Genomic DNA, 21,956 nt, shown 5'->3' with positions numbered 1-21,956 from the left:
CCAGAGGCAGCTGATGTGTACTGGCAGGCCAAGCGGAACGCGGCTTTGGCGGTCGCGGAGGCAAAAACCCGGGCATGGGAGGAGTTCGGCGAGGCCATGGAGAATGACTTCCGAACGGCTTCAAAAAGGTTCTGGACCACCATCCGGCGGCTCAGGAGGGGGAAGCAGTGCTCTGTCAACACTGTATACGGTGGGGATGGTGCGCTGCTGACCTCGACGGGGGACGTCCTGGATCGGTGGAAGGAATACTTCGAAGACCTCCTTAATTCCACCAACACGCTTTCCGACGTGGAGGCAGAGTCTGGGGACATCGGGGGGGGCCCTTCTATTTCTGGGGCTGAGGTCGCCGAGGTGGTTGAAAAGCTCCGCGGTGGCAAGGCCCCTGGGGTGGATGAGGTCCGCCCGGAGTTCCTTAAGGCTCTGGATGTTGTAGGGCTGTCTTGGTTGACACGACTCTGCAACATCGCGTGGACATCGGGGACAGTGCCTCTGGACTGGCAGACCGGGGTGGTGGTTCCCCTCTTTAAAAAGGGGGACCGGAGGGTGTGCTCCAACTTTAGGGGGATCACACTCCTCAGCCTCCCTGGGAAAGTCTATTCAGGGGTCCTGGAGAGGAGGGTCCGTCGGATTGTCGAACCTCGGATTCAGGAGGAGCAATGTGGTTTTCGTCCTGGCCGTGGAACAGTAGACCAGCTTTATACCCTCCGCGGAGTCCTGGAGGGTACATGGGAGTTCGCCCAACCAGTCTACACATGTTTTGTGGATTTGGAAAAGGCGTTCGACCGTGTCCCTCGGGGGCTCATGTGGGGGGTGCTCCGAGAGTACGGGGTACCGGATTTCCTGATCGGGGCTGTCCGGTCCCTGTACGACCGGTGCCAGAGTTTGGTCCGCATTGCCGGTAGTAAGTCAAACTTGTTTCCGGTGAGGGTTGGACTCCGCCAGGGCTGCCCTATGTCACCGATTCTGTTCATTACCTATATGGACAGAATTTCTAGGCGCAGCCAGGGTGTTGAGGGGGTCCGGTTTGGTGACCTCAGGATCGGGTCGCTGCTTTTTGCGGATGATGTGGTCCTGTTGGCTTCATCGGGCCGTGACCTTTAGCTCTCACTGGAGCGGTTCGCAACCGAATGTGAAGCGGCTGGGATGCGAATCAGCACCTCCAAATCTGAGGCCATGGTTATCGACCGGAAAAGGGTGGAGTGCCATCTCCGGGTCGGGGAGGAGATCCTGAACCAAGCGGAGGAGTTCAAGTATCTCGGGGTCTTGTTCACGAGTGAGGGAAGAATGGAGCGCGAGGTCGACAGGCGGATCGGTGCGGCGTCCGCAGTGATGCGGGCTCTGCATCGGTCCGTCGTGGTGAAGAAGGAGCTGAGTCGAAAGGCGAAGCTCTCTATTTACCAGTCGATCTACGTTCCTACCCTCACCTATGGTCACGAACTATGGGTAGTGACCGAAAGAACGAGATCGCAAATACAAGCGGCCGAAATGAGCTTTCTCCGCAGGGTGTCCGGGCTCTCCCTTGGAGATAGGGTGAGAAACTCGGACATCCGGGAGGGGCTCGGAGTAGAACCGCTGCTCCTCCGCGTCGAGAGGAGCCAGCTGAGGTGGCTCGGGCATCTGATTAGGATGCCTCCTGGACGCCTCCCTGGTGAGGTGTTCCGGGCACGTCCCACTGGGAAGAGGCCCCGGGGAAGACCCAGGACACGCTGGAGGGACTATGTCTCTCGGCTGGCCTGGGAACGCCTCGGGGTCCCCCAGGAAGAGCTGGCGGAAGTGGCCGGGGGGAGGGAAGTCTGGGCCTCCCTGCTTAGGTCGCTGCCCCCGCGACAAGCGGCAGATTGCCCGATCCCCGGACAAGCGGCAGATGACGGACGGACGGTATCAGAAATAGGGCTGTACAACATTTTAGGCCGTCTATCAGCAGTGATTGTTAGAGTGCATGCGTCCTTGAGAACTGTAGCGTAAATCTTATAACTTATGTTGTCAGTTCATTTAAGCCTGTTATTGTATTAGTCTATTGTTCTTGCTAATTTAAATTAAGTTAACTGGTGATTTTTGTTGTTTGTATTCTTCCCCTGCTAGCTACAGTAAATTGCACGTCTGTTGAATCGATAACGATTGCTGCCTTTGCTCACGTTTGTATTTTAGGTGCAAAAAGCAGAATTCCCATATCATATTTTTTGGCTGTAGATTTGAACTGTAAAACTGTAAAAATGATTAAGTTTGTGACATGACGTGAAGACATTGCTGCCGCCTAATACTATGCAGTTTACTGGGCGACATTCTCACTCAAATTTCAAGGCTGTCCCAAATACAAATTTTGATGTGACAGATCAAGGGGTTTCGAACAGACCTGCCCCCACTGCAAAAAAAAATCCTAGAGAAAATACTGCTGTTTGCTCCCTTTCATTCCAAACTGTCCCTTCTCTGCAAAATGCATTAGTCTATCGTATAAACGCCCCCCCCCCCCCCCACAGAACACATTAGACTAGACTCCCCCCCCCCACAGCAAACCCTAACACCTTAACTAACACATTTAATGTATGTTTATTGTTTTGGCTACCCGCAATGTTTGGGGCTATCTCGTTGTTATGATCAGTGACCTATGCACTTTTGGAAGTTGCTTTTGATAAAAGCGTCTGCTAAATGCGTACTTCCTCTAAACTACGTTAGCAATGTTCACAAGCTGGCTGCAAGCAACAGCTAACACAGCAACTGCTGTGTGTGCAGTTACCTTCGAAACATAGCTCTCTCGCTCACCAAAGCTGTTGTCCTGTGAATAAATAAAGCCGTAAAAAGACAAAAAACATATTTTTACTCTACCATATTTTTCGGACTATAAGTCGCTTCGGAGTATAAGTCGCATCAGTCAAAAAATTTGTCATGTGAGGAAAAAAACATATATAAGTCGCACTGCACTATAAGACACATTTATTTAGAAATGTATTTCATAAAATCCAAGTAAGCTAGTTCACCAAGCTCCCGATCTCATTCCACATCACTGAATCCGTTGAACTCGTTGGTTCATGTCAGTCAGTATGAATTAACATTTAAAAACATGTTAAATTTCAGTCTCCCGGTCGTGTAGATTCACCCTCTACAACATCCGGAAGATCAGGAAATATCTGTCTGAGCACTCCACCCAGCGACTTGTCCAAGCACTTGTCCTCTCCAAGTTGGACTACTGCAAGTCACTGCTCGCCGGTCTCCCAGCATGCGCAACCCGCCCTTTTCAGAGGATTCAGAAGGCAGCGGCCCGCCGGGTCTACAATCTACCCAGACGCTCCCACGTTACCCCGCTCCTCATCTTCCTCCACTGGCGACCCATCACGGCCCGCATCAGATTCAAGACCCTGGTACTGACCTTCCGAGCAGTGAACGGGACTGCACCAAACTACATCAAGTCTCTCCTGCAGCCTTCAAGTTCAAGTCTTTTATTTGTCAGGTGCACAGAGCAACACAAGGTTAGACTGGGCACTGAAATTCTTAAGACAAGACAACGCAAGCACTTGGCATAACATAACATATAAGTACACAGAACAAATTTACATCTATGCTGAGCTTAGATAAGTGAACTTCCTAAATATACAGATAGCAATAAATAAACGACTATACTAACCCTAACACTAAAACTTCCTAAATTACAGATAACAATAAATAGTACGCTATACTAACCCTAATACACAAAAAAAAAAAAAAAAAAAAAACCTGTTACAACCCTATAAACTAATCTAACCTAAATGGAGTACAGTGCAGTAGTGCAAATTTACAGATCAGTGACTTTGTCAATGACCAAACAGGAGCCTGGTGGCGAGGTACAGTAGTGCAATGTTACTGAAAGAGCAACCAGTAGCTGAAAGTGACAGTGTATAAGTGACTAGTGTGCAGTAAAAATGTCCATATCAGTGTCCATTGAGAAGCCTGATGACCCTTGGGTAGAAACTTTGTCCAGTCTGCGTGTGCGCGACCGGATGCTGCGGTAACGCCTGCCAGAAGGCAACGGGGTAAAGAGACTGAAGGATGGGTGGGAACAGTCTCTTAGAATCCTGCTGGCTTTCCTAAGGCAACGTGTGTGGTAGGTGTCCTGTAGGGCTGGGAGCTTCCTGCCGATGATGAACTCAGCAGAACGGACCACACTTCGTAGGGCCTTGCGGTCCCGGTCTGTGCAGCTCCCATACCACACTGTGATACAACCAGTCAGAATGCTTTCTATAGTGCATCTGTAAAAGTTAGTAAGGATGACTGAGTCCATACCAAACTTCTTCAGTCTCCTCAGGAAGAAGAGGCGCTTACGGGCCGTTTTGACCACCTTGTCCGTGTGAACAGACCAGGTGAGGTCATTGCTGATGTTCACCCCGAGGAACTTGAAGCAGCTGACCTTCTCCACTTCCGATCCATTGATGAATAGGGGTGCATGCTCCTCCTCCTGCCGCCTCCTAAAGTCCACAATCATCTCCTTGGTCTTGCTGATGTTAAGAGAGAGGTTGTTGTCCTGACACCATGATGTCAGGGTGTCAACCTCCTCTCTGTAGGCTGACTCGTCACTGTCAGAGATGAGGCCCACGATGGTTGTGTCGTCAGCAAACTTAACGAGGAGGTTGGAGCCTTACACCTCCACCCGCCACCTATGGTCTTCTTCCTCTTGTTGGTTAGTGGTAGCTGATTTAAACTGTTGTATTCTATTTTTGTCAATCTTATATTTTTTAATCTTATATTATAATCTTATAATCTTATATTTTATTTTTCAGTTGCTTGTTTTTCTACAGGTACACTTGCACTTACAGATTCATGTTGTTTGAATTGTAACTTGCTTAACTGTATGCTCTCTGTATTTTCCCTTTGGCACTTATTTTTTGGTTGTTCACAATGTATAGCTTTGGGGCTATCTTGTTGTTATTATCAGTGACCTATGCATTTTGTAAAGCTCTCTCTTGGAAGTCGCTTTGGATAAAAGCGTCTGCTAAATGAATAAATGTAAATGTAAATTATATATATTTTTTGCTACATAAGTCGCACCTGACTATAAGTTGCAGGACCAGCCAAACTATGAAAAAAAGTGTGACTTATGGTCCGGAAAATACGGTAAATATATATTGAAAATAAAGGCTGAAAATCAGTTGTAATAATTAGTCAGCTCCTATCATTTCTGTGTGTAGGGCTGAATTATTATTATTTTATTTTTTCAATTGTCAACAAATATTTCTGTTGTCGACAAGTCATTTGATCTGACAAGACCTATTTTAATTGCCTGCAATAACGTAACTAACTATAGTTGATCCCAAAATAAAACTTTTTTTGTTCCACATTCAAATGACATACAAAAGTACATACTAGGCAGAATGGTGCATCTGTCAGTCAGTTACTTGTTAATTAAATGGTGAATGACAATGTCTCTCGACGATTAGTCCATTAATCGTTCTAATAATCGTTTATCAAATAGTCAATTATCAAAATAAACGTTTGTTGCAACCGTAGCTGTGTGTGTGATCTTTGCTTCTCTGTTAACAGGAAGAGGGTGAGCTCATCGTTGAGGGGTTGCTCAATATCGCCTGGGGTTTACGTCGACCAATCAGACTTCAGATGCAGGATGACCACGAGAGAATCAGACCTCCTCCCTCCTCAACATCCTGGCACTCTGGCTGTGCCTTGGACACCCAGAGGTATGTGTCTCTTGCCCTCTTTCTCGCGTTCGCAGTCTTTATAACCTTGGGCTGTGTGCTCTCCTCTCTATCTCAGTTTGGTATTTTTGTTCTGTTGTCTCTGTCTAGTCTGCTTGTCCATCTCTGTTGCCACTGTGTTGTCTGCTTGTCCATCTCTGTTGTTATCCAGATGCACACCATTGTGAGTAATTCATCAGACGTTCAGTGGAGTTCCTTTAAACCCTTTATAAAGATGGATAACCCTAAACCACTATGAGAGGATGTTTAGCCCGAACCCATTATGGAATATGAGTGTGATGGAGAGGAAGGGAGTGGTTATTGAATGTGTGACATGTTTGTCAGCTTGTTACTTTAGTCTATTTAGTCGCTGTGTTTTTGTGTTTTAGCCTCTCTGTTTTTCTGTCTTTTGTAACCATAACACTTCTTTCCTGAAAACTTTACTCTTTTCTAAACAACAAGTTAAAAAAACACACTTTATACCTAGCAACACAGAGACTTCACAGCAAGTTCCGCCCATTGTGGAGGCAACACAGCAGGCCCTGCCCACTGTGGAGGTGACAGCCCCAGAGAGCCAACCAGAAGACAACGATGTGCAGGAGGACCAGGGGGAAGGTGGGGCCTAAACAGTCAGTACAGGGATATATTGATGGAGCAGTCAGTACAGGGTTAAACTTATTGAGCAGTCAGTACAGTTCTATTGATGGTGCATCAGTAAGGTTATATTGATGATTAATATGTTACACATATTGGCTTTCTTGCAGCATGTGAAGTCAGAATACATTTCAGAGCATGCTCTGATCTTCTGTTCCCTCTGTTGTGATTGAACAGAAGAGTACGAGAGCTCCACTCAGCTTTTGAGGACAAAGAGTGATGCTGGGGTTTTGAGGGGAGGCCAGAGACGGTCATCTAGCGACCAGAGAAGGATACGACGACACCGCTTTTCCATCAATGGGCACTTCTACAACCACAAGGCAGGCTTTACACACTGTAAATTTCAACTACCAGGTTGTATTTGAATAAACCTCATTGCCCCTATATTTTTCCTCTCTCTTCCTTTTCGCTTCCCTTCTCATCCTACTCTTCCTCTCGCTCTTCCTTTTCTCCCTCTCTCCCCCACTTTTACACCTCTTGCCCTTGGTTTTTCTTTCTCAGACTGCAGTTTTCACCCCTGCATACGGGTCAGTGACCAATGTCCGTATCAACAGCTGTATGACCACACCTCAGGTGCTCAGAGTTCTCCTCAACAAGTTCAAAATTGAGAACAGCCCAGACGACTTCGCGCTCTACCTCGTACACACCAGTGGAGGTGACTATGTGAGACTGCATCTGCACAGAAACAGTCCCTCATACCCCTTTTCCACAAAGGCAGTTTGAGTTCTGGTTCGGAGCCAGTGCCCAATCTTGAACCACATCTTTGTGTTTCAACTGGCTCTGAACCAGGAAAATGGTTCCAACTTGGCCCCAAATAGTTTCTGGTACCACTCTAGAACCACTTATATCAGAGGCGGGGGACAGGTACCGTTATCGTAACCAGCAAGTCCAATGCTTAGGAGAAAACTCTCAACTGTAGCCAGTTATCATGTAAAAATACTTCTGCTATTGTGTCACGGGATGTTGTTTTAAGATGTTTTTATCAACAAATTGGTTGTTGAAACTTTAAATAGGTGGTTGAATAAACAAGATAGATTCTCATGTAAAATGTGTTCCGACATTTTCGGCGATGTTAGGTAATGAAATTTCATTTCAATTTCATTCTCATTCTAAATTCAATTCATTTCGTTTCATCCAAACTTCTCACTTGACACCAGGGGGGGTTCTAGGATCAGTCTTTTAGGGGTGCTCAGCCCCCAATGAGAATGTGACATGAATACAGTACAGTGCCTTGCAAAAGTGCTAAACCCCCTTGCTAATAAATCCCTAAGTTCACTGGATAACAATTAATTCATTTATTTATTATTATGTAAAATATTGAATGAATGAATGAAAAAACTAAGGATGTCCCTTTCTTCATAAACTACCAGCATCAAATGATAATAAACAATAATCTTTTTTTGTTTTTTGTTTTTGTTTGGGGTGCTGAGATTAAATTTAGGGGTGATTGAGCACCGCTAAAAAGAGTCTAAAATCGCCACTGCTTGACCCACCTGCCAAGTTTGAAGTTTATTGGATGAACTGTTTTCGAGATATACAAACCACAGACATTTAATACATACGCAGATTCTATGTAACCAGTGATGAAGAAAGTGTTTTGTCCGTCTCTTCATTAATGGAGTGACAGAGGTCATTTGAGTTCCGGATTTTTATAAGTGTCATCAATTTGCAGATTGGGAGAGAAAACCAGACCTCTGACAATAAATGACACAACACCAGGCTTAGGTCTGCGTCATGTCTCTCTCAGCTCTTAAGGCCAGGGGACTATCTTTTATAGGGCACAAGAAAGTAAACATAGATAGTGACAGTCAGACAGTAACAGTCACAGAGAAAGATTCACAGCTCCTAGCCCATGACCACTCTCAGGGCAGAGAGAGATCATAGGTGAAGCTCTCCCCGTAGTCATCACAAGGGAAGTTTAACCTAGTACTTTCTCCTGACCCTGAACATCTGTTCAACCTGACAAATAGACAAAATATACTCTTATCAATAATTGTTAATCTTGTGCCTGGCGCTGGGAAAGATGAGAGACAAATTCAGTAATGTGTGACCTGGCTCTGTGGAGGCTCTCTAGCCCATGGAAAATCAAACTGTTTTTTGGAAGGCTTGCCAGTTGAACCAACTCCGAACCGGCACTAGCACCAGCTCTGAACAAGCACCTGGTTCATGCTGGTGGAAAAGGGGTATGAGAAAAGTTTTGTGTCTCAAACCAAATTGTCTGTTTGTTGTAGAGCGAATGAAGCTGCAGCGTTGTGACTACCCCCTGGTTGTCAGAGTACTGCATGGTCCATGTGAGCAGGTTTGCAGGATTTTCCTGATGGAGCAGGACCTAGGAGAGGAGGTCACTTATGACGTAAGACACTGCAACAGCCAATTGGATGGGGTCCTTCTCTACTGTGTAACCCCACCATATCTGTCACAACCTTCTGTTTTCTGTAATTTTAGGATAATAGTGTAAACCCATGGTTCCCCCCTCAGGTAAACATCAATGTGTGATTTAGTGAGAATGAGGTATAGAAAGTTAGTTTGCTGACTGCATTCTCCTCTTCTACCACAAGGTGGCGCAGTATATCAAGTTTGAGATGCCGGTACTGCAGAGTTTTATCACCAAGCTGAAGGAAGAGGAAGACAGAGAAGTGCAGAAGCTCAGAAGAAGGTACACTAGCATATGCTATAACATTTATATATATTTCTATATCTACAAACACATTTATATATATTTTTATATCTGCAATGTTATACTGTATCTGTAATTTCAGAATTCTATATTATATTACTTGCATCTATTCATTAATTAAACATCCACCTTCATACCCTTGACTGATATATAAATTATTCTCTCAACTTGCTCAAGTTGTTCTATGTCAGTGGTTCCAAAACCTTTTGCTGCACGCACCCCTTTTCTAGTGCTGTCAAGCACCCCCCAACACCTTACTCTGGTTAAACTTCAAAATTTGTTATTGCAATAACTAAATACTGTTTATATAATATAATATATTCACTGTAGATTAGAAAACTCAGCTATAAATACAAAAAATTACCATTACGTTTTTTTTGTGAGATGGATGGGCCTGCATGTTTAGCACACAGATCATCAAAATTCGGGGTAATCAGAATCAGGACCAGGGTTCCGGCGCGCCTACGAGATGGCTGCGTCAACAAGAGCTCCGCAAAAACCCAGCTTTTTGTTTGTCTTTTTAGTGTTCGTTACTTGTTTTGTCAATGTTATATTGTCGTTTATTCAGTACGACCGGCAGACACTTCTGAACATTAAGTTGTCACTTGGCAAGGATCATTTTACGAACTTTAATTCCACTTATCGGAGTGCGAGCTCGGACTGCAGCTGGCCCTTTGCTGTTTCGCCGTTCTGTTTACCCGCTAGACGGAGAAAGAAGAAACGTGGCCGGCGTGCTGGAGTCCTTGTTCGAACTCGGCAACGGTGCTTCAAACCTGCTCTTCCAACCATCTTACTAGCTAACGTTCAGTCCATCGACAACAAAATGGATGAACTTAACGCTCGTGTCAAATTCCAACGGGACATCAGGAACTGCTGTGTACTGGCGTTCGTTGAGACCTGGCTGTCTTTGGAGATCTCCGACGCAGCGGTTACCCCGTTGGGATTCACCATATACCGCCAGGACAGAACAGCTGACTCAGGGAAGTGCAGGGGCGGAGGGGTCTGTGTTATGGTTAACTCTCTCTGGGCTACGGATGTAGCGGTATTAGCATCTCACTGCTCTCCGGTCCTTGAGCTGCTAACTGTAAAAATCAGACCCTTCTATCTACCTCGGGAATTCACTGCGGTCGTCATGAGTGCAGTCTACATCCCCCCCCAGGTAGACAAGGCCGCTGCTTTGGATGAACTGTATGGGATTATCAATGGTCTGGAAAATGTGCACCCAGAGGCAGCCTTCATTGTTGTTGGTGATTTCAACAGAGCTAACATGAAGAAAGTCCTGCCCAAATACTATCAGCACATTGACTTCTTCACACGTGGAGACCAGATCCTTGACCATTGTTATACAACATTCAAGGGCAGTTACAAACCCCTCCCCCGCCCTGCCTTAGGGAAGGCTGATCACACCTCCATTCTTCTCCTCCCCGCATATGAACAAAAGCTCAAACAGGTCAGACCGGTTGAGAGGTCAGTTCACCTATGGAGTGACGAGTGTGTGGCGACCCTCCAGGACTGCTTTGACACCACTGACTGGCTGATGTTCAGGGACGCAGCAGATGGGGACATTAACGAATACTCAGACACTGTCTCCAGCTACATCCAGCACTGCATTGATGACGTTGTCCCCAAGAAGGTTATCCGGTCTTTCCCAAATCAGAAGCCCTGGGTTGATGCCGCGGTCTGGGCCAAGCTGAGAGCCCGTACTGTCGCCTTTAATTCTGGGGACCCTGAAGAGTACAGGAAGGCCAGATACGACCTTCTGAAGGCCATCAAAGCAGCGAAAAGGGCCTACAGGACCAAGGTGGAGTCCAGCTACCATGGCTCTGACCCCAGGCGCATGTGGAGTGGACTTAAAGCCATTACAGACTACAAAGGGAGAGGCTACAATGAGACCCAGTCCTCTGTCCTACTGCCAGACGAGCTGAACTCCTTCTACGCTAGCTTTGAGAGGGACAGTGACCCCCCTGCAGTGGAGCTACCTGAAGGCCAAGCCAGTGGTGTGCCTACACTAACTGTAGCCGAGGTGAGGCTATGCTTTAAGAAGATCAACCCTCGCAAGGCACCTGGCCCAGACGGCATATCAGGTAGGGCCCTTAGGGGCTGCACTGACCAGCTGGCAGGGGTCTTCAGTGACATCTTCAACCTCTCCCTTAACCTGTCTGTACTCCCCACCTGCTTCAAGAGGACCACCATCATCCCTGTGCCCAAGAACACCAAGGTCACATGTCTGAACGACTATCGCCCAATAGCACTGACCTCTATCATCATGAAGTGCTTCGAGCGGCTAGTCAAATCATTCATCTGCTCCTCGCTGCCCCCCACACTGGACCCTATGCAGTTTGCATACCGGTCCAATAGGTCTACAGACGATGCCATCGCTCTGACTATGCACACCGCTCTCTCCCACCTGGACAAGGGGAATACATATGTGAGGATGCTGTTCATTGACTACAGCTCTGCATTCAACACCATCATCCCCTCCAGACTGGTCTCCAAGCTTGTGGACCTGGGACTAAGCACCTCCCTCTGCAAGTGGATCTTCCACTTCCTGACAGGGAGGCCACAGGTGGTGAGAATCGGTGACCGCACCTCATCCGTACTGATCACCAACACAGGCACCCCCCAGGGCTGTGTGCTCAGCCCTCTCCTGTTCTCCTTGTTCACTCACGACTGTGCGGCAACACACAGCTCCAATCTCCTTGTTAAGTTTGCTGACGACACAACCATCGTGGGCCTCATCTCTGACAGTGACGAGTCAGCCTACAGAGAGGAGGTTGACACCCTGACATCATGGTGTCAGGACAACAACCTCTCTCTTAACATCAGCAAGACCAAGGAGATGATTGTGGACTTTAGGAGGCGGCAGGAGGAGGAGCATGCACCCCTATTCATCAATGGATCGGAAGTGGAGAAGGTCAGCTGCTTCAAGTTCCTCGGGGTGAACATCAGCAATGACCTCACCTGGTCTGTTCACACGGACAAGGTGGTCAAAGCGGCCCGTAAGCGCCTCTTCTTCCTGAGGAGACTGAAGAAGTTTGGTATGGACTCAGTCATCCTTACTAACTTTTACAGATGCATTATAGAGAGCATTCTGACTGGTTGTATCACAGTGTGGTATGGGAGCTGCACAGACCGGGACCGCAAGGCCCTACGAAGTGTGGTCCGTTCTGCTGAGTTCATCATCGGCAGGAAGCTCCCAGCCCTACAGGACACCTACCACACACGTTGCCTAAGGAAAGCCAGCAGGATTCTAAGAGACTGTTCCCACCCATCCTTCAGTCTCTTTACCCCGTTGCCTTCTGGCAGGCGTTACCGCAGCATCCGGTCGCGCACACGCAGACTGGACAACAGTTTCTACCCAAGGGTCATCAGGCTTCTCAATGGACACTGATATGGACATTTTTACTGCACACTAGTCACTTATACACTGTCACTTTCAGCTACTGGTTGCTCTTTCAGTAACATTGCACTACTGTACCTCACTGTACCTCGCCACCAGGCTCCTGTTTGGTCATTGACATAGTCACTGATCTGCAAATTTGCACTACTGCACTGTACTCCACTTAGGTTAGATTAGGTTATAGGGTTGTAACAGGTTTTTTTTGTGTATTAGGGTTTTAGTGTTAGGGTTAGTATAGTCGTTTATTTATTGCTATCTGTATATTTAGGAAGTTCACTTATCTAAGCTCAGCATAGATGTAAATTTGTTCTGTGTACTTACAGTGCCCTCCAAAAGTATTGGAACAGTGAGGCCAATTCCTTTATTTTTGCTGTACACTGAAAACATTTGGGCTTGACATCAAACGATGAATGTGAAACCAGAGATCAACGTTTCAGCTTTTATTTCCAGGTATTTACATCAGGATCTGATGCACAAATTAGAAAATATCACCTTTTTGTTCGAACCCACCCATTTGTCACGTGAGCAAAAGTATTGGAACATATGACTGACAGGTGTGTTTTGTTGCCCAGGTGTGTCCTATTACATACATTATTCAATCAATAAATACCACTGAATGTCTACACTCAGGTTCAGATTGGGTAAGATAGGTTTTGTCTATGCAGACTGTATTCAGAGGTGAAAACAACATGAAAACCGGAGCGCTGTCTTTGGGTGAAAAACAAGCAATTGTGAGTCTTAGAGAAGATGGAAAATCAATCAGAGCCATTGCAGAAACATTGGCCATAGCCAGTACAACCATTTGGAATGTCCTGAAGAAGAAGAAAACTACTGGTGTACTAAGTAACAGACGTCGAACAGGTAGACCAAGGAAAACATCAGCAGTTGATGACAGAAACATTGTGAGAGCTGTAAAGAAAGACCCTAAAACAACTGTTAGTGAGATCAGCAACAACCTCCAGATGGCAGGAGTGAAGGTATCACTATCTACTGTTCGCAGAAGACTTCATGAACAAAAGTACAAGGGCTACACCAGAAGATGCAAACCACTCATTAGCAAGAAGAATAGGAAGGCCAGGCTGGAATTTGCCAAAAAGTACAGAGATGAACCTCAACAATTCTGGGACAAAGTTTTATGGACTGATGAGACAAAGATTAACTTTTACCAAAGTGATGGAAAGGCTAAAGTTTGGAGAAAGAAAGGAACTGCTCATGATCCCAAACACACAAGCTCATCTGTGAAACACGGTGGAGGTAATGTCATGGCTTGGGCTTGCATGGCTTCTTCTAGGACGGGCTCATTAATCTTCATTGAGGATGTAACACATGATGGCAGCAGCAAAATGAACTCGGAAGTCTAAAGAAACATTTTGTCTGCCAATTTAAGGAAAGATGCAACCAAACTGATTGGCAGTGCCTTCATCATGCAGCAAGATAACGACCCAAAACACACTGCCAAAACAACAAAGGAGTTTATCAGGGGCAAGAAATGGAAGGTATTAGACTGGCCAAGTCAATCTCCAGACTTAAACCCTATAGAGCATGCATTTTACCTGCTTAAGAGGAGACTGAAGGGAGGAACCCCACAAAACAAACAACAACTGAAAGAGGCTGCAGTGAAAGCCTGGGAAAGCATCAAAAAGGAAGAATGCAAAAGTTTGGTGACGTCAATGGGTCACAGACTTGCTGCAGTTATTGAAAGCAAAGGATTTGCAACTAAATATTAAGTCTTATTCACTTAAATATGTTTTAAGTATATCTGTTCCAATACTTTTGCTCACATGACAAATGGGTGGATTCAAACAAAATGTGATATTTTCTTAGTTGTGCATCAGATCCTGATGTAAATACCTGGAAATAAAAGCTGAAACGTTGATCTCTGGTCTCACGTTCATTATTTGATGTCAAGCCCAAATGTTTTCAGTCTACAGCAAAAATAAAGGAATTGGCCTCACTGTTCCAATACTTTTGGAGGGCACTGTATATGTTATGTTATGCCAGGTGCTTGCGTTGTCTTGTCTTAAGAATTTCAGTGCCCAGTCTAACCTTGTGTTGCTCTGTGCACCTGACAAATAAAAGACTTGAAATTGAATCAGAAGGGATTTTATTCGCCATGAGTGTTTGCACAAAAAGGAATTTACTTTGGCAGGGAGGTATATACATTAAACATATAGGAATATTGAAATTTAAATATGTGGACTAACTATACAAAAGGAGCAAAGTCTAGCTTACACTAAGGGGGGTCTAGCTAATACTAAGGGGAATAAAAAAAATAAAAATATATATAAGTAGCCATAATTTACAATCTGTAAATTGGCTGTGTGCCCATTTTGTTGCATATAGTGCGAAAAATCCGTGAATTTAATGGACGAGCCTTGATGAAGTTGACGATTTCACAACGTCATGAAGTACAGACAAAAGTTCACCTGGCATGTTTTTTGTTGCTAGGGCCTTGTGGATGAATGGGCCTCTGTGTCTCCCCGTCTGTACAAACTCCAACGCAGCGCATCCAGTCAATTACGTGTGCTCTGAAAAAGCTATCCATAAAATAAAAAAATATTTTCCCCTGTTGAATGTGTGACAAGGGGACAGCAAAACAACACATCTTCATGAACTGTGTTCTCAAATAAATACAGACATACACCAGAAGATTAGATAGGTTCGCTATGTAAGTAGACTCATCGACTTGCAGTGAGAAGAATTCACAGTTTTTTATTCTGCTTATTAGCTGGCTGAGGATGTCAGTAGATATCGAATCAATGCAATGAGCCACAGTATTGTCAGAGAGAGGGATTTTGTCCAACGTCTTTGCTGTTTTCTCCCCGAGCACACAGTTTACCATGTGTTTGGCAACGGGTAAGCACAGATTTTCTCCAATTGTGTGGGGTATACCTTTTTTAGCTATGCGGTAGCTCACCAGATATGAAGCTTTCTGTGCATTTTTTGAAGTCCCTAAGCCTGAATGGGAGTGGATACTTTTTTTCTTCTTCGGCAGTTCCTCCAATTTGGAGTAACAAAGAACTTGGGTAACACTTTAGATGAGCTCACCAAATTCATAATTTATTAACCAATTTGTTACCTATTAGTTAACGGTTTGTTCACCATTAGTTATTTATTTTTTATACAAAATGTATCATTAGTAAAGCATTTGTTCACACAGTTAGGGTTAGGTTTAGGGCTAGGGTTTAGGTTTAGGGTTTAAGTTTTGGTTAGGGTTTAGCTTTACTAATGCTTTACTAATGATACATTTTGTATGAACAACAAATAACTAATGGTGAACAAACCATTAACTAATAAGTAACAAATTGGTTCATAAATTATGAATTTGGTGAGTTCATCTAAAGTGTTACCAAAACTTGCAGGCATGTCTTGTAATTGACTATGTCTTGTTTGTATGTGCCGGACCATATATGAGGGCTTGAGACTGCTATTAGCTAAAACTTAACCACAGACAACACATTGCGGGTTTGGACTTTCTGCATCACCAATTGATGTAAACCTGAAACCAATGTAACTGTCACTGTATTTGCGTTTCTTACTTGACATTTTCTCACTCTTGAATGTAGGCCTATTTTTATTGACCAGAACATCTGGTAGGTTTCTCTGTTCAGCACATCTGTTAGGTTTCTCTGTTCCCGCCTCCTCACCCCGTCCATGATCCCCTGAGTCTGTTTGGTCGGGTTTCTCCATATATTCAGCGCCGTGGTCGGTGCACATCTTCACAGAAAATGCCGAGGACGTAGATGGCTCACTCCTACTGTGCCTTGATTTCTTCAAAGTGCCTGTTTTTAACCAGGTCTCCATTTTGATGAACGTAGTAAGCAAAGAATAAATGAATGAATTATCACTTAGCCGTCTTGGCGCCTATAATGAACAAGGCGGGGCTATTGTGACACAGACATGCTTGTAAAATGAAGTTAAATCATGAGTAATTTACATCTTGTAACGTGAAATTGTATTTCTCAATACAACTTTGGCATGTGAAGTTTACTTCTGTTAAATACGTAAAAAAAATAGAGACCATTTTCTTTCCCCCGCCATTACAAACATTCTCTCGCGCACCCCCGGTGGTCAGTCTGTGCACCACTAAGGGTGCGCGCACCCCAGTTTGGGAACCACTGTTCTATCTTGATACTCCCTTTCTTTCTACCTCATTCTATCCCTTCTTCCTCTCTAGGTACACCTATTTACGTTGTGTTATTGAGAAACAGCTGTGCTGTACCCCAGAGGGGACCACATGCATGTGAGTTTCCCAAGGACCAGATGTCCAACTTCTCCAGAAACCGAGGGTCTCCACTACCACCCACCTACCCAACCACACTGAAACCAGATACGTCACGTTGTCATGGAATGCTAAAATGTCTGGATGGAAGTTACATTTTACTGTTTAAATTCAATCCAAAACACAAGCACAAAAACACGGTCTCAATTAATGCTGTGAAAGGTCTGTATGTATTTTATGAAGTCGGGGGAGGGTTCTTTTTCAAGACCTTTGTGTATTGTATGTATTTTATGAAGTCGGGGAGGGTTCTTTTTCAAGACCTTTGTGTATTTCCTGATTTTGTAATGTTTTGGTAATGTTACATTGAGACTACCTGACTGAAAATCCCTCCTGCGATGCCATTAGTTTAAAACATTTTTAATAAAAGATATGTTATGTTTAAAATAAATATTGAATCTATTCATCTCAAGTTATTGAAGGAGAAGTATGCCCTTGATAAAAATATTTAATTTTATTGTGTTATAATCATTGTTTTATGTGTTTTATGTATTGCACTTTCATACACATCACAGTTTGCAATCACTCAGAGCAAATTTATGTAACTCAAAGGTATTCTAAGTCTTGTTATGGAGGGCTTATGGTATTCTCAGACTTATATAGAACAGAAACACACACTAATGTCTTGTTCGGATGAGGCTTATACTGTTACGAGGATCAAGGAACACTGTTGACTCTATGTAGCCAATGTGGAGGAAGGACAGAGAGATGCCCTCCACCTGTCTGAACAAGACTGGACTCTGGAGATTTATATAACTGGCTGACGCACACTATCAGACAGTTATTGACATGACCAACAATCACACGCCTATACACACACACTTTTGTACTTGCCTCCTGCCTCACAGCAAAACAAGAACCAAGGGAAAGTGAGAAACAGCATTTGAATCACTTGATCATTTGAACTTTCTTCAGCCACTCAACAGGTGAGCCAGCTCTACCGTGTTTGTTGCTTTTAATAACCTCAATACATGTTGTGTTTAGTAGTGTATATATAATACATCATGTTTGAATAATCTTTAGATGTCAAGATTAGTTTAGTAGTGTATATATAATACTTAATGTTTGAATAATCTTTAGGTGTCAAGATTTGTTTAGTAGTGTACATGTAATACATAATGTTTGAATAATCTTTAGGTGTCAAGATTTGTTAAGGTGTATATATAATACATCATGTTTGAATAATCTTTAAGTGTCAAGATTTGTATACCTTTATAAATGTGGCTATTCCGTTAAAGTCACCTAATGTCAGCCCTAACTCAGATATACATACTAAAACTCCGGCTTTTGCAGTGATTGAGTGTGAGCTGCATTGCACATAACCACAACCTCCAATCTGGGAACACTCTAGTGGGATTATCTCCAAACCTGCGTCTTGACCCAGAGGTTAATTACAGGCTGTCTTAATGTGGACGAGAATAGACTGTGAGAAAAAATACTGATTGATTAGCAGTACCATCATTATAATTGTCTTCACCAGTTAAAATTTCTTATAGCTTCAGTCCTGCCATTGTCATCAATAGTAAAATCAAAAATCTTCTGAGTTTTTTGTTGACTATGAGGGTTGGTTTTTAGAATACAAGAAAGTATTGTTATTATCCACGGTTGCAGTCCAGCACCTGTTTTGTTTTAATAAACTACTTCATAATGAACTGATATAGAGTGAAAAGTTTTTCTGTAACACAGTAGAGAAGAATTTCTAATCATTTAAATTAGTGTCAAGCATTAGTGATAATTCAAACTGTGAATCATACTGTCTAATCCTAACCCAAACCATGATGAGACACTCAAAAAACTGAATAAGAACATCGGGAAGTAGTTATCTAATCTACATAATATGTCAACATTGCATTAAGGGGGAGCAGTGCTTGGCTCAGGGAAATCCATTACTAATTTCATGTTTTCTCATTCCAGGATACAGTTATGACTCGCCAACGCAAACTCCTTACTGCCTTAGCCTGCCTGTTGTTCCTGGCAACCCTCAGCCCTATATCTGAGGCAAGAAGGGGAGGAAGCTTTGGGCATGGGGGTGGGGGCTTTGGTCGTGGTGGGCGGGGCTTTGGTGTCTCTAGTTATCCTCGAGGGGGGAGTTACCCCCAAGGTAGCAGTTACCCTCGAGGGGGCAGTTACCCCCAGGGGGGGCAGGCATACCGCCCCATGGCCCCATCCCAGAGTGGAGGTGCCAGTGCGGGGAAGGTGGCCGGAGCAGCAGCAGCAGGGGCCCTGGGAGGAGCGGTACTTGGCTCAGCCCTCAGCCGACCAGGGTATGGAGGAATGGGCTATGGGGGCATGGGTTACGGAGGCATGGGGTATGGGGGTTATGGCTATGGGGGGTATCCCCGTTATGGGGGTGGATATGGCCCCAGGCCTGGCTATGAGGGGCCAGAGGGCTCTGGAGATGTAGAGTACTATGCAGGGGCATCCAGTGGACCCATCTATAACAGCATCATTGTCATCATCGGCTCTCTGATGGCCCTCGTCATGGGCTACTGGATGATGGTGATTTAGGGATGGAGGAGAAGAGGGGAGATGCAGATACTTTTTCAAAGAACTGAATGTTTACAAGGTAACATTGAACACATACGTCTATGTATAATTTATATTAGTGTTTGCCGCTACTGTAACACTAACACTAAGATTTCAGCTTTTGATTTTTCATGAATTTGGAAAACCTTTATAAAAACATGTTTTTGTCATTATGGGTGATTGAGTATAGATTAATGGGAAACAATTGCAATTAAATCAATTTACAATTACAACATAGTAAAATGTGACGGGGTCCGAAGACTTTTTGAAGACATGCCTAAACATGCCTGTAAATAGATGTAATTTAGTGTGTGTTTGTGTGGGCTATAAACCTCTAAGATTGTAATGGGGTTTAATTATCTTGTATTACAACACAATTGCATAAATTATGCAATTGCATATTATGCAATTGTGTGTATATTGATTTGAGTGGGGTTTAAATTGTGGGGTCTATGAATTGTATTCTTTCTCAAAAAATGTGAGGTATTCATATACAGTTAGAACACATAAAAAACGATATACACTAAATTACTCTTTGATTGGGGATTAAACATAAATGTATATATTGCCATGGCATTTAGTATGTATATATTGATTTTAGTGTGGTTTTAAATTTATATTAAATACGTTCTTGAAAATGTTGCTCTATATACAAATGTTTCTGTATACAATTTAGTGTGTATAGTCTTGTGAGTTGGGTTCAAAAATGTCTGTATATATTTATGCCGTTTAGGAAGTTTTAATTGATTAGTTTGAGCTTTAAACGTCTATCAATATATTAATATGGAATTTACTGTGGTGTGTGAATAATTAGAATAATGTGTGGGCTTTAAACATCTATAAATATATTTGGTAACACCAAATATGTTACACACGGGTGGGTGTGTAACATATTTCAAATCACTCTTTTATAAATCATTGTTTAAACATTCATGAAATGGTCATGTCAGTCAAAAAACATTTATTTTAAGTAATAATATATACTTTATGCAGTATGTTAATTTGAATAAAAATGAATTTGTTATACACACCATGAATCTAAATGAATAAAGACGTTTACATTATATTACAATAAATTCTGCCTCAAGCACAAAGTTTCACATTCACAGTTTACTCAGAAGCCTTTTGGCCTATACAATCACCCAAATACATTACTGCCAATAGAACTGTTAATCCGTTTGATATTGTTGAAAAGTGAAGGTGAGATTTTTCTCGCCAGTGGTGCCACTCAATTACTTTCAAATGCAACGATTGAAGGAATAAAGGGTAATACCGATAGCAAAGCCAAGCCTGTTAACTATAAACAAGTACGTTGTCTAAACAATTCTGTGGCTGCTCACATATACAAACAAATTAAGAGGGGGGTACAACTTTAACCCCCCGTGTCTGCGTTGTGCATTACGCCACCCTTGCAATGTCTCGGGGTCATTGTGACCCCCCGCCGTGTCGGTGCAAAATACAAAAACGACGATGCGTAGGGGAGGGAATGTGAAGGGGGGAGGAGGGGGTGGTTTAAATCCAATATTCACAATTTACGCTGGCTATAACCCTGGTACCTTCTCGAAACACATCGCACACACCTGTGGGATTTGTTTTTAGAATCAGGTTATATCACTAGTTACCACTAGGAGGAACCTTCGCGCTGTCTTCGGGTCGTCGTGACCCACCACCATGTCTACATTGTCTGCATTGACATTGTACCACCACCTTCGCGCAGTCTTTGGGTCGTTGTGACCCACCGCCGTGTCTACATTGTCTGCATTGACATTGCACAGCCACCCTCATGCAGTCTTCGGGCCGTTGTGACCCACAGCAGTGTCTATTATGACACCGCCACCCTCGTGCTGTCTCTGGGTCATTGTGACCCTCTGATATAAATGTTGGGCTTATGTACAATGAATGCGTTTTAAAATAAGTTTACGGTTGGCAGAAAGGATTTTGGTCAAGCTTGATACAATGAATGTTGATTCAACTCCATTTGGCAGAGATGCCATCTGCAGTTTTATGACACCAAACTAGGAGACGTGAAGTCTGGGTGACTTGAGAGTGTTTACTTCAGTGCCACATATTACATGACAGTGCTTATTTTTCTGTTTAAAACAGGTAAAACTGACTCAAATCAACTGTATTTCTTCCAAACCACATACTAATGACAAGATTTTGGCTTCAGAATCATGTTTTGTATAAAACGTCTTGGTGAATGGTTTCCCATCACTGACTATTCTATCATGTTCATCTTGGAGTTTTATACATGGGAAAAGGGTAGTGTTTGAAGAAAATGTTTTGTCCGTCTCTTCATAAACGGAGTGACTAAATTCAGTTGAGTTCTGGATTTATATAAGTATTTATCAATCTGCAGATTGGAAGAGAAAACCAGATCTCTGACAATAAAATGACAACACAACACCAGGCTTAGGTCTCAATCATGTCTCTCCCCTCTGAAGGCGGGAGGACCATCTTTTATAGGGTACAAGCAGGGTTGGGAGGATTACGTAAAAAATTTAATCCGATACAATTACAGATTACCTGTAAAAAATTGTAATCAGTAACCTAATCCAAGTATCACAATATTAAAGTAATGTAATCTGATTACTTGGATTACTTCAATGCCACAGGTGAAAATGAAAAACACAGAAAAGAGACATCAATAAAATGGCTTTAATTTACGTGTATTCTGTAAATCAACAGCACAATGTAATCTTAGAAAAGAAAGACGAGTAAACCAAGTTTTAAGAATCAAAACGTGCCCTCTGCTCAGTGTTT

General features: G+C 43.5%; 1 protein-coding gene across 3 annotated transcripts in view; it reads left to right on the top strand.

The window, feature by feature from the left end:
• rassf2a (Ras association domain family member 2a) overlaps nt 1-19,173 on the top strand; it is a 58,781-nt gene extending 39,608 nt beyond the window's left edge. The window contains exons 4-11 of one of the 3 annotated variants that reach the window (XR_006955582.1): nt 5,509-5,660; nt 6,145-6,272; nt 6,489-6,631; nt 6,813-6,966; nt 8,543-8,664; nt 8,870-8,967; nt 16,566-17,593; nt 18,582-19,173. Coding sequence is in view for 2 of the 3 variants with exons in the window: in XM_047015394.1 (XP_046871350.1) it covers nt 5,509-5,660; nt 6,145-6,272; nt 6,489-6,631; nt 6,813-6,966; nt 8,543-8,664; nt 8,870-8,967; nt 16,566-16,635 (867 nt within the window). In the remaining variant the exon portion in view is untranslated. Of the gene's footprint in view, nt 1-5,508; nt 5,661-6,144; nt 6,273-6,488; nt 6,632-6,812; nt 6,967-8,542; nt 8,665-8,869; nt 8,968-16,565; nt 18,344-18,581 lie in introns of those variants that run through there. The other 2 variants (XM_047015394.1, XM_047015393.1) reach the window with 2 other exon arrangements.
• The last annotated feature ends 2,783 nt before the right edge of the window (nt 19,174-21,956 follow it).

This window comes from Hypomesus transpacificus, unplaced genomic scaffold (genome assembly GCF_021917145.1).
Source record: "Hypomesus transpacificus isolate Combined female unplaced genomic scaffold, fHypTra1 scaffold_30, whole genome shotgun sequence".
NCBI lineage: Eukaryota > Metazoa > Chordata > Actinopteri > Osmeriformes > Osmeridae > Hypomesus > Hypomesus transpacificus.
Note: the sequence above shows the minus strand (reverse complement) of the source record. Positions and strands in the feature narration are given on the sequence as shown.